The following is a 10,431-nucleotide window of genomic DNA, read 5'->3' on the forward strand; positions in this document are numbered from 1 at the left end:
TTTAAACTCATTCAGAGTAAATAAGTATTCCTTGATTATCTTTTTATCAATTTCAGCTTGCTCTTCTCAACTTCCTGATGGAATACATTCCTATTTTTGTTGGAGAAGATTGAAACTAAATAGGAATTGAATAGCTCTGTCTTTTGGTTTTCTCTCTCTTACATTTGGTCTTCTTCATTGAGCAATTGATAATATGATGCTTTTCTTCTCCTTTTTGTTTTGAATATGTTTTTAAAAGTTCTTTTTGTTATTTTCTACCACCCTTCACTAACTAAAGCAGATTTTCTTTCATAATACCAATCTCAGGCTACTTATTTCTACTATTATTTTGTGATGTTATTTGTGTGCAACCTTTTTTAAAATAGATTTTCTGTAAAGTTTTTATTTGGTTGCATTGGCCTTTTCTGCTGTCCTCATTTTTCTTTCTTAATTGCAATTGTTTGAAAATGTGCTTTTGCTATCTTCTTCTTTAGGAATTAGGCAACTGATATACTGATTTTTTTTAAAAGAGTGGGTAGGCAGATATTTATTTATTTATTTAATTTATTTATTTATTGGATTTGTATGCCGCCCCTCTCCGTAGACTCGGGGCGGCTAACAACAATGATAAAAAACAACATGTAACAATCCAATTAATAAAACAACTAAAAACCCTTATTATAAAACCAGACACAAACATACACACAAACATACCATGCATAACTTGTAATGGCCTAGGGGGAAGGAATATCTTAACTCCCCCATGCCTTGTGGCATAAGTGAGTCTTGAGTAGTTTACGAAAGACAGGGACAGTGGGGGCAGTTCTAATCTCCGGGGGGAGTTGGTTCCAGAGGGCCAGGGTCGCCACAGAGAAGGCTCTTCCCCTGGGTCCCGCCAAATGACATTGTTTAGTCGACGGGACCCAGAGAAGGCCAACTCTGTGGGACCTTACGGTCGCTGGGATTTGTGCGGTAGCAGGCGGTTCCGGAGGTAATCTGGTCAAATGCCATGTAGGGCTTTAAAGATCATGACCAACACCAACAGATATGTTATGGATTATCTTGCTTAAAGAAGTCCATCTGTTGTAGAGGTGCCAAACTTGGTTTCATTGTGGGCTGCATCAGCTTCACCCTTTGCACATATATTGCAATGCACATAAGGAAGAACAGGATTTTGATCACTTGGTTATGATCACCATCTTGACTTTTTTGACACCCTAGTAACAACAGAAGAACTACCATCTCGAATCAGGCAACAATTCTGAGGACTTCTTATATTTCCTTTTCATTGTTCCAAGACAGGACTTGTCATTTTGCCACCTTACCTGTCGGTAGGAAGACAAATTGCTTTCAGCTTCAAGGCGCAGATTAATCTCATCCTGTAATCTTAAATGAGAGTGAGAGAGAGAAGGGAGGAAAAGTAAAGTAGGTTTATTGAATGATCAGTACTCTTCCACCAGAGGCTACACTCAAGGACAAACATCAAGTTCAACCCCTCCACTCAAACCTTTGCAAATTCCCTGCAAGTACATACACGCTCTTTCTTCCTACAAACTTCTGCATGCAGTAAAAGTTTCAAATTATAATACTTATAACAGCTTATTTTTTATTAGGCATACACCAAAAGCCTTACAGGAGCTGCAAGGAGGGAAACCAACTTTTACCTTTCCACAGGCCATTGTGAGTCTTTTGTGTGTTTTGTGCGGGTGTGTGATGTGGGAATCTGACAAATATAGTGAAATGTGTTTAACAGTTTTCAACCTTTCATTAATTTAATGTCCGGACTTCTAACTGATTTTAATACTTGGTTTTGAGGGGAGGCACTTCAGGAATATTCAATTTCCAGAGGAGAAAATAATGTGAAATGTTTTCATTTTTATAGTGTCTTTTTAAAAAATTATTATTATTATTATTATTATTATTATTATTATTATTATTATTATTATTATTAATTAAATTTGTATGCCGCCCCTCTCCGTAGACTCAGGGCTGCTTTTCTTGTTATCTATTGTCTATTCCATATCTTAACTGGTCAGCAGAACAACCCACATGTATAATTCTTCAGAGCAGGTGTGAACAGTCACAGTATTGGGGAGCAAGATGCTATAGGACAGTGATGGTGAACCTATGGCACAAGTGCCACAGGTGGCACATGGAGCCATATCTACTAGCATGCGAGCCATTGCCCTAGCTCAGCTTAAACGTGCATGTGTGTGCCAGCCAGCTGATTTTTGGCTCACACAGAAGCTTTGGGGGGAGTGTTTTTGGCTTCCAGAGAGCCTCCAGGGGGATGGGGGAGGGCCCTCCAGAGGGCTTCTGGGGGCTGGGGGAAGTGGTTTTCGCCCTCCCCAGGCATTGAATTATGGGTGTGGGCACTCACGCATGAACGATAGCGCACGCCCACTCTCTTTCGGCACCCGAGGAAAAAACGGTTCACCATCACTGCTATAGGATCACACAGGGAAGCACTTTGATTTGGTGATTAAAACATTAAGTTAGAAACGAGAAGACTGTGATTTAAGTCCTGCCCCAGCCATGAAAACCACCTGGTGGATCTTGGGCTAGTCACTTTCTCTCAGCCCAACCTGATGGGATATCTTTGCTGCCTTGAGTTTTATTGTAAAAATAATAAAGGCAGGATACAAATAAATAAAAAAATGTTTCTTATTCTAGGCAGGTCTTTAGCTTAAGCCTGAAGATGTCCTGAAAACAGTATCTCTCTAGATTGTAACTCTTGAAAAAGCAATAATGTCACAGCAGCCTACAGAATGGAAAAGTCAAAAGGAATGGGAAAGCAGGGAATGAAAGAAGACAGGCTTGAGAAAAACAGGAAGGGAAATGACTTACCTGTCATAATAGGAAATATGATTCATGCCAATTTTTTTAAAAAAATCCCCCATATCTGAGGGACAGTTCTAAGACTGCTCTTAGGCTGCTATATCTCTCCTCCAGCTGGCCTGCATCCAGATGGGACTTTTTGTGATGTTGTGTAGGCAGGAGGGTTAACCAGAAGCCCTTCTCTATCCCAAACTGCTGAGAACTGGTAATGCGATTTACTGACATTTGGAGGCACAAAATATATAGAAATAATAATGTAAACCATAAAATAAGGAAGCTTACTCCCCAAATTCCAGGAATATATTTTCCTTGCTCCCTTTCATACTGGTCACAATCCCATCCATTTCAAATCATAGTCTCCCTCACTGTAGGTTTCCCTCTTCCAACAATGCCAAATCCAGCCCAGCATCTAAAGACTGTCTGTCATATTCTACAACCAAGGTTTTCCTTTGAAAAAGGCAGGCCAAAGTCATTTTGCTGTCTGGCACAGAAGACATGGTTTAGACCAGGGGTAGGCAAAGTTGGCCCTTCTATGACATGTGGACTTCAACTCCCAGAATTCCAGAGCTAGCATGATTGGCTCAGGAATTCTGGGAATTGAAGTCCACAAATCATAGAAGAGCCAACTTTGTGTACCTCCAATTTAGACAATTCTCTGTTCCACGTGCACATATAGAAGTTAAATGTTCACTCAGTCCTGAGGATGCTTGGGCAAGCGTTCCTTTGTTTAAGATTATGCATTTAAGATTATAGAGCCGGGGTGGCGCAGCAAGTAGAGTGCTGTACTGCAGGCCACTGAAGCTGACTGTAGATCTGTAGGCCAGCAGTTCAAATCTCATCACCGGCTCAAGGTTGACTCAGCCTTCCATCCTTCCGAGGTGGGCAAAATGAGGACCTGGATTGTGGGGGCAATATGCTGGCTCGGTTTTTAAAAAGTGCCATTGCTAACATATTGTAAGCAGCCCTGAGTCTAAGGAGAAGGGCAGCATAAAAATCAATCAAACGAACAAACAAACGAACAAACAAACAAACAAACAAACAAACAAACAAAGCAGCAAAGAAGCTGATGTTATTTATGAATGATAGAAACCTTTTGTCATCTCAGCAACTGCCAACTGAGGAAAAAATGCTTCCTTCTATGTAGTTTGTGCCCTCCATGCTCGAAGGGGGTGGGGCATAACAGGACAAGGCAATGGCCGGAGCATTGGAGCATTGGTGCAGAAGAGAAGCTGCTTCCTGCTGAGCATCTTTCCCTGCAAGGGAATCTCCTCAGCACTGGCTTAACAGATCTTGGGAGAACAGGAAGTGGAACAGGAGGCAAACTGGATTCCCTTTCCTGCCTCCTCTCTAGGTTGCAAGAGGAGAAGGGGAGGAGAATGGCCAGCTGAAGGGAAGCTGCTGCTGGCGATCATTCCTCTGCCAGCCCGGATTTCCAAAAAAAAGAAATAAAGGAGGTAGCAAAGCACACCAATAACAGCTTGCTGCCTTGGGCAATCATGGCAGAGAGGGGTGGGGAGAGACATAGAGAGAGATGCCTTCCGACCCCTGTCCTATTGTCTCTCCTATATCCCATATATCTTCTCTTCTATTACATTCATTGTGTATTATTGTGTATTGGACCAAATAAATAAATAAATAAATAAATAAATAAATAAATAAATAAATAAATAAATAAATAAATAAATAAATAAATAAATAAATAAATAAATAAATAAATAAATAAATAAATAAATAAATAAATAAATAAATAAATAAAACATATACAGTGATACCTTGTCTTACTAACATAATTGGTTCCGGGATGAGGTTTGTAAGGTGAAAAGTTTGTAATACGAAACAATGTTTCCCATAGGAATCAATGGAAAAGCAATTAATGCGTGCAAGCCCAAAACTCACCCCTTTTGCCAGCCAAAGCGCCTGTTTTTGCACTGCTGGGATTCCCCTGAGGCTCCCCTCTATGGGAAACCCCACCTCCGGACTTCCGTGTTTTTGTGATGCTGCAGGGGAATCCCAGCAGCGCAAAAACAGGTGCTTCGCTGGCAATGGAAGTCCAGAGGTGGGGCTTCCTAGCGAGGGGAGCCTCAGCGGCATTGCAGCATCGCAAAAACATGGAAGTCCTCGAAACCTCGCCTCCGGACTTCCGTGTTTTTTGTGATGCTGCTATTTTGCTGAGGCTTCCCTCACTGGGAAGCCCCACCTCTGGACTTCCGTTGCCAGCGAAGTGCCCGTTTTTGCGCTGCTGGGATTCCCCTGCAGCATCGCAAAAACACGGAAGTCTGGAGGTGGTGTTTCCCATGGAGGGGAGCCTCAGGGGGAATCCCAGCAGCACAAAAACGGGCACTTCACTGGCAACAGAAGTTTGGAGGCGGGGCATCCCACTGGCTTGGGTTTGTAAGGTGAAAATAGTTTGGAAGAAGAGGCAAAAAAATCTTAAACCCCAGGTTTGTATCTCGAAAAGTTTGTATGACGAGGGGTTTGTAAGACGAGGTATCACTGTATAGAGAAAAAAATACAGAGTGATACACACAGGGGGACAGGAGATGGGGAGTGAAGCCTTCACAGCACAGGTTGCACTCATTGCTCTGTTACTTATTTGCCATAAAAAACACGGAGCCACAAAAGTTGGGTAAGTATGGCTGGGTGTGTGTGTCACGTGACTGGGTAGAAATGAGTGACACTGAATTGGCCACGCCCACCCACGTTTTATGGCTCCAGGCATTTTGTTTTCTTTGGGAAACTGGCCCAAGTGGCTCTTTGACCATTTAAGTTTGCCGACCCTTGTTTTAGGGCCTTATGAAAAGCTAACAAGGTTGGGACCACTCTGATCTCAGAAGAAGAGGATGTCCCACAAAGGAGGGATTATTGCAGAAAAAGATCGTTTTCTGATCCCCACCAGCCAATATATACAAATTGTTTAAAATCTGTCCAGCTGGTCCCAAATGTGCTTTTTCAGGAAGCAACTGGATTGTCTTGGTTTTTGTTTGAAGACCTTTCACTTCTCATCCAAGAAGCTTCTTCAGCTCCGACAAGATAGTGGGGAATGGAAGAATTTATATTCCTGGCAGATAGCTGATAATTTGCATCCTTTTAGAGGGTCTTGAATAAAATGACCAGATTTTAAGATAGGGAGAGAGGGACACAATTGAGTGGGGGGGGGGGGGGGGCGCTAAAAAACGTTTAGCCAAAAGAAATTAGCAAAATAATTTCTTTCTTTCTCTCTCTCTCTCTTTTCCTCCCTCCCTTTCTTTCTCTTTCTCTCTTCCTCCCTCTTTCTCTCTTCCTTCCTCCTTCTTTCTTTCTCTCTCTCCATCCCTCTTTCTTTCTCTCTTCCTTCCTTCCTCTCTCTTTTGCTCTCTCTTTCTCTTCCTTCCTCCCTCTATCTGTCTTTCTCTCTCCCTCCTTCCCTCCCTCCCCCCTCTCTCTTCCTCCCATTCTATTTTTCTTTCTCTCTCACTCCCTTTCTTTCTTTCTCTCTCTCTCTCTCCCTCTCTTTCCTTCCTCTGTTTCTCTCTCTTCCCTGCCACAATGGTGCCCAGGTGGAGGCAAAGGTGGGAGAGGAGGCGGAGGGGTGAAGCAGGTCTGAAGGCTCAGCAGGTACTTCCCTTCTCCCATGGAGTTTCTGCCCAATGGACCCGGACAGCCCCCTGACCCACCCTCCAAGTTCCTTCGCTGCTCTTTCACACACCCTGCCCGGTTCAAAACCGACATAGAAGGCCAGCTGCGCGGGTGGAGGGGAATGGAAGGATGACCCCCCAGTTCCACTGCCCCATTACTCACCCACGCAGCTGGCCTTCCTCTTTGGAGTGGGGTCCTGGGAAAGAAGAGCAGGCAGCAGCCGGCCCTTAAGCTCCTCCCAGGTCGGGGCAAATCCTCCTACCTGCCGTTCCCTCTTCCGCAGGGCTGCAGTGCCGGGACATGACTGGGCCCATCTGGGGGCAGGGGAAATGGGTGAGCAAAGGCCCTGCACAGCTGGCCTGAAGTCCGTGCAGAGACCTCCAGCCAAGCTGGGTTAGGGGCAGGGAGGGCGAGGCAGCAGCCTGGAATCCCCTCCCTCCAGCCTTTTCCCAAGGAGGCTGGTTGGGAGGAAAAAAGCAGGACATTTTTCAAAGGGTGCAGGACGTGGGACGAATGATGAAAAACGGTGAAGTGTTTTTAACAGGAAAGTGAACACAGGGGAAGTGTTTTTAACAGGAAAGTGAACACAAAAACAAGGGGACACAATCTGAAGTTAGTTGGGGGAAAAATCAAAAGCAACTTGAGAAAATATTATTTTACTGAAAGAGTAGTAGATCCTTGGAACAAACTTCCAGCAGATGTGGTTGGGAAATCCACAGTAACTGAATTTAAACATGCCTGGGATAAACATATATCCATTGCAAGATAAAATACAGGAAATAGTAAAAGGGCAGACTAGATGGACCATGAGGTCTTTTTCTGCCGTCAGTCTTCTATGTTTCTATGTTTCTATGTGACTGGTCACCTTATCCTTGAAGCACTTGGAGATTTATCTGTGTCCTCAGGGTAATTTGAGTTGATCCTGTATGTTGAGCTATACAATTTGGGATGAAAACCCCTTGAATGGTTTGGGAGTGGATTGGTTTTCCAGAGGAAAAATTGCAGACTACAGGAAGCAGAAACCCTGCTCAGGTGACCCCTAGGACACAGTTAATCCTCCAAGTGCTTCGGGGACCCTCTGAAACCAGCTGCCTGCAAGGAATATAAATCCTTCTACTCCACTCTATCCTGTGAGAGCTGAAGTAGCTTCTTGGATGAAAAGCAAAAGGTCTTCAAAGAAAAAACAAGAAAGGTCAGGCTGCCTCTGGAAAAAGCACATTTGGGACAAGTTATTAACATATGCGGTATACTTGGTTTCCTTGGGTTGCCTGTCTACTTGAAAACTCCCAGGAATAAATGAACAATTGTAATTAAGAAATAAGAAATGCAGATAATTAGAAGCTATCTATGAAATGAATTGCCTACCTCCAATTTCTTTACCTTCAGGAAAGTTTTTACATTAATTCATGCTCAGTTCATGAATTATGCTGAACAGAAATTCAGATTTCACTATCAGATTGTATTACTGGGGAAAATGTTTCTCCCAAACCTGCCTGGTACTGTAGGACAATGATTTGGAATTAGAATGATTTGGAAGCTTTTGCTAAGATAAATATGCTGTTATTAATTGTCTTGCTGAAGAAATGATAGATTACTAAAGAATCACATTTTGTGAAATTCTATGCTCTATGGAGTATTTTTTCCCAATGTAGAATTTCTAGGATGTGCTGAAATTGCAGTTCTCAAAATTCTAGGCTACTGAGATAACTGGAATTTTCGGAGTTGCTGTCTTAATATCTGGAGGGTCCTATTTTGGAGAAAGCTGCTCTAGTCAATTCCATAGCCAAGCAGAATGTGGCACGGTGATTCAAATATGTCCCTAAAATTATTTAACTAACCTGATTGATTGAAAAATTGGTTTCAAATACAGAAGATACAGATCTTGACTAAATCATCCCTAATGATCACTTTGGAAGTCCTAGACCAGTGATAGGGAATCTTTTTTCCCTTGATTGCCAAAAGAGCGAGACTGTGCGCTATTGCACACACCCATAATTCAATGCCTGGGGAGGGTGAAAACAGCCCGAGGCCCTCTGAAGGCTGGAAACAGCCTGTTTCCCAACTTCTACTGGTCTTAGTATGCTTGTGTTTCGCCCTTCCTTGGCTCCAAAGGCTTCCCTGGAGCCGGGGGAGGGTAAAAACATCCTCCCCCCCAGAGGCTCTCTGGGAGCCAAAAACACCCTCCCAGAGTCTCCGTATGAGCCAAAAATCAGCTGGCCGCCACACACATGCACGGTGGAGCTGAGCTAAGACAATGGCTCATGTGCCAGCAGATAAGGCTCTGCGTGCCACCTGTGGCACCCATGCCATAAGTTCATCATCACTGTCCTAGACTTATACCATTTGAAAGCTTAGCATCACCCAGCTTCCACCTATGCTTCTGTGTTTCAATGCTCTGCCCCTGCTTCATGAAAACTGGAAAGTCTTTCTTACTTTTGCCGGAGACTGTTGAGATCCTCCAGCAAGTTGTCTCTCTCAATCTCCAGCCGGGCTTTAGAGTTGGAGAGTTGGTCTACTTCATGACGTAGCTCCCTCATCTCTTCCTGGTAAATGTCAGCCAACTTATTCGGCTCTTTGTCTCGAAGTTGATTGAGCTCAGCCACAAGAACTTTGTTCTGTTGCTCCAGGAAGCGGACTTTCTCGATGTAGCTGGCAAAACGGTCGTTCAGCTCCATCATTTCCATCTTCTCGTTGGTGCGGGTCTCTTTGAATTCATTGTTCAGGGCATCCGCCAAAGAAAAATCCACCTTGTCGGAGGAGAACTTGGGGCCAGAGTGGAAACTTAGCCTGGCTGTCTTCAGCTTAGTGACAGAGAATTGGGTAGTTGGAGATGGAGGAAGGTATCTGCGGCCTGGCGAGAACCTCAACGCATGGTGGACAGAGGTGGTTTGTGAGCCAAAGCGTCTTCCATAGGATGAGACTCTATGTCCTTCCATGGTCAAAATGTTTTTGCAGGGCTCTGCAAACGGAGGGTTTTCTGTGCGAGTGCTGCAGAGGGTTTTATGCAGAAGGATTATCCATCCCTGCCTGATCATACGCCTGTGAAGGGCTGGGAGAGGGGGAGGAATGGGTTGCCTGCCAGGCACAAACATATTTTATATTTACAATGCCAAGTTCCCTGTGCCCTGGCAAAGAGATAAAAGAAAAACATTAGGCAAGACCTTTGAGCATTTTTTATCAAAAAGAGAGAGAAAGCACTTGGATGACTTTGTCCGCCTGTGATGGCCACCATCGCCTCGCAACTCACGTGTCAAGACAATATGATGCTATACAAAGTCGGATCCCATTGCACCTCCCACCTTCCCCTAGTGCAATCATTAACCACCCCAGTTACCCGAGTGCAAGAGAGGGAAGGAGTAAAAGACGGTTTCAGACTAGCAAACTTTAGCATTTTTGTTCTTTTTAATTAATATTTTTATTAATTTTTCTTTAAGACAAACAATACATAGAAACATAGAAGACTGACGGCAGAAAAAGACCTCATGATCCATCTAGTCTGCCCTTATACTATTTCCTGTATTTTTATCTTAGGATGGATATAGGTTTATCCCAGGCATGTTTAAATTCAGTTACTGTGGATTTACCAACCATGTCTGCTGGAAGTTTGTTCCAAGGATCTACTACTCTTTCAATAAAATAATATTTTCTCATGTTGCTTTTGATCTTTCCCCCAACTAACTTCAGATTGTGTCCCCTTGTTCTTGTGTTCACTTTCCTATTAAAAACACTTCCCTCCTGAACCTTATTTGACCCTTTAACATATTTAAATGTTTTGATCATGTCCCCCCTTTTCCTTCTGTCCTCCAGACCATACAGATTGAGTTCATTAAGTCTTTCCTGATACATTTTATGCTTAAGACCTTCCACCATTCTTGTAGCCCGTCTTTGGACCCGTTCAACTTTGTCAATATCTTTTTGTAGGTGAGGTCTCCAGAACTGAACACAGTATTCCAAATGTGCTTGTATCCTTATGATTTATATTTAAGTACGTATTGGTAG

At 43.4% G+C, this 10,431-nt stretch overlaps 1 protein-coding gene across 1 annotated transcript in view; it reads right to left on the bottom strand.

Annotated features, from left to right (window-relative positions):
- GFAP (glial fibrillary acidic protein) overlaps positions 1-9,368 on the bottom strand; it is a 32,568-nt gene extending 23,200 nt beyond the window's left edge. The window contains exons 1-2 of the mRNA XM_070728275.1: positions 8,866-9,368; positions 1,305-1,365 (exon numbers count right to left, since the gene is read on the bottom strand). Coding sequence (XP_070584376.1) covers positions 1,305-1,365; positions 8,866-9,368 — 564 coding nt within the window. The remainder of the gene's footprint in view (positions 1-1,304; positions 1,366-8,865) is intronic.
- Between the last annotated feature and the right edge of the window lie 1,063 nt (positions 9,369-10,431).

This window comes from Erythrolamprus reginae, chromosome Z, assembly GCF_031021105.1.
Source record: "Erythrolamprus reginae isolate rEryReg1 chromosome Z, rEryReg1.hap1, whole genome shotgun sequence".
Classification (NCBI taxonomy): domain Eukaryota; kingdom Metazoa; phylum Chordata; class Lepidosauria; order Squamata; family Dipsadidae; genus Erythrolamprus; species Erythrolamprus reginae.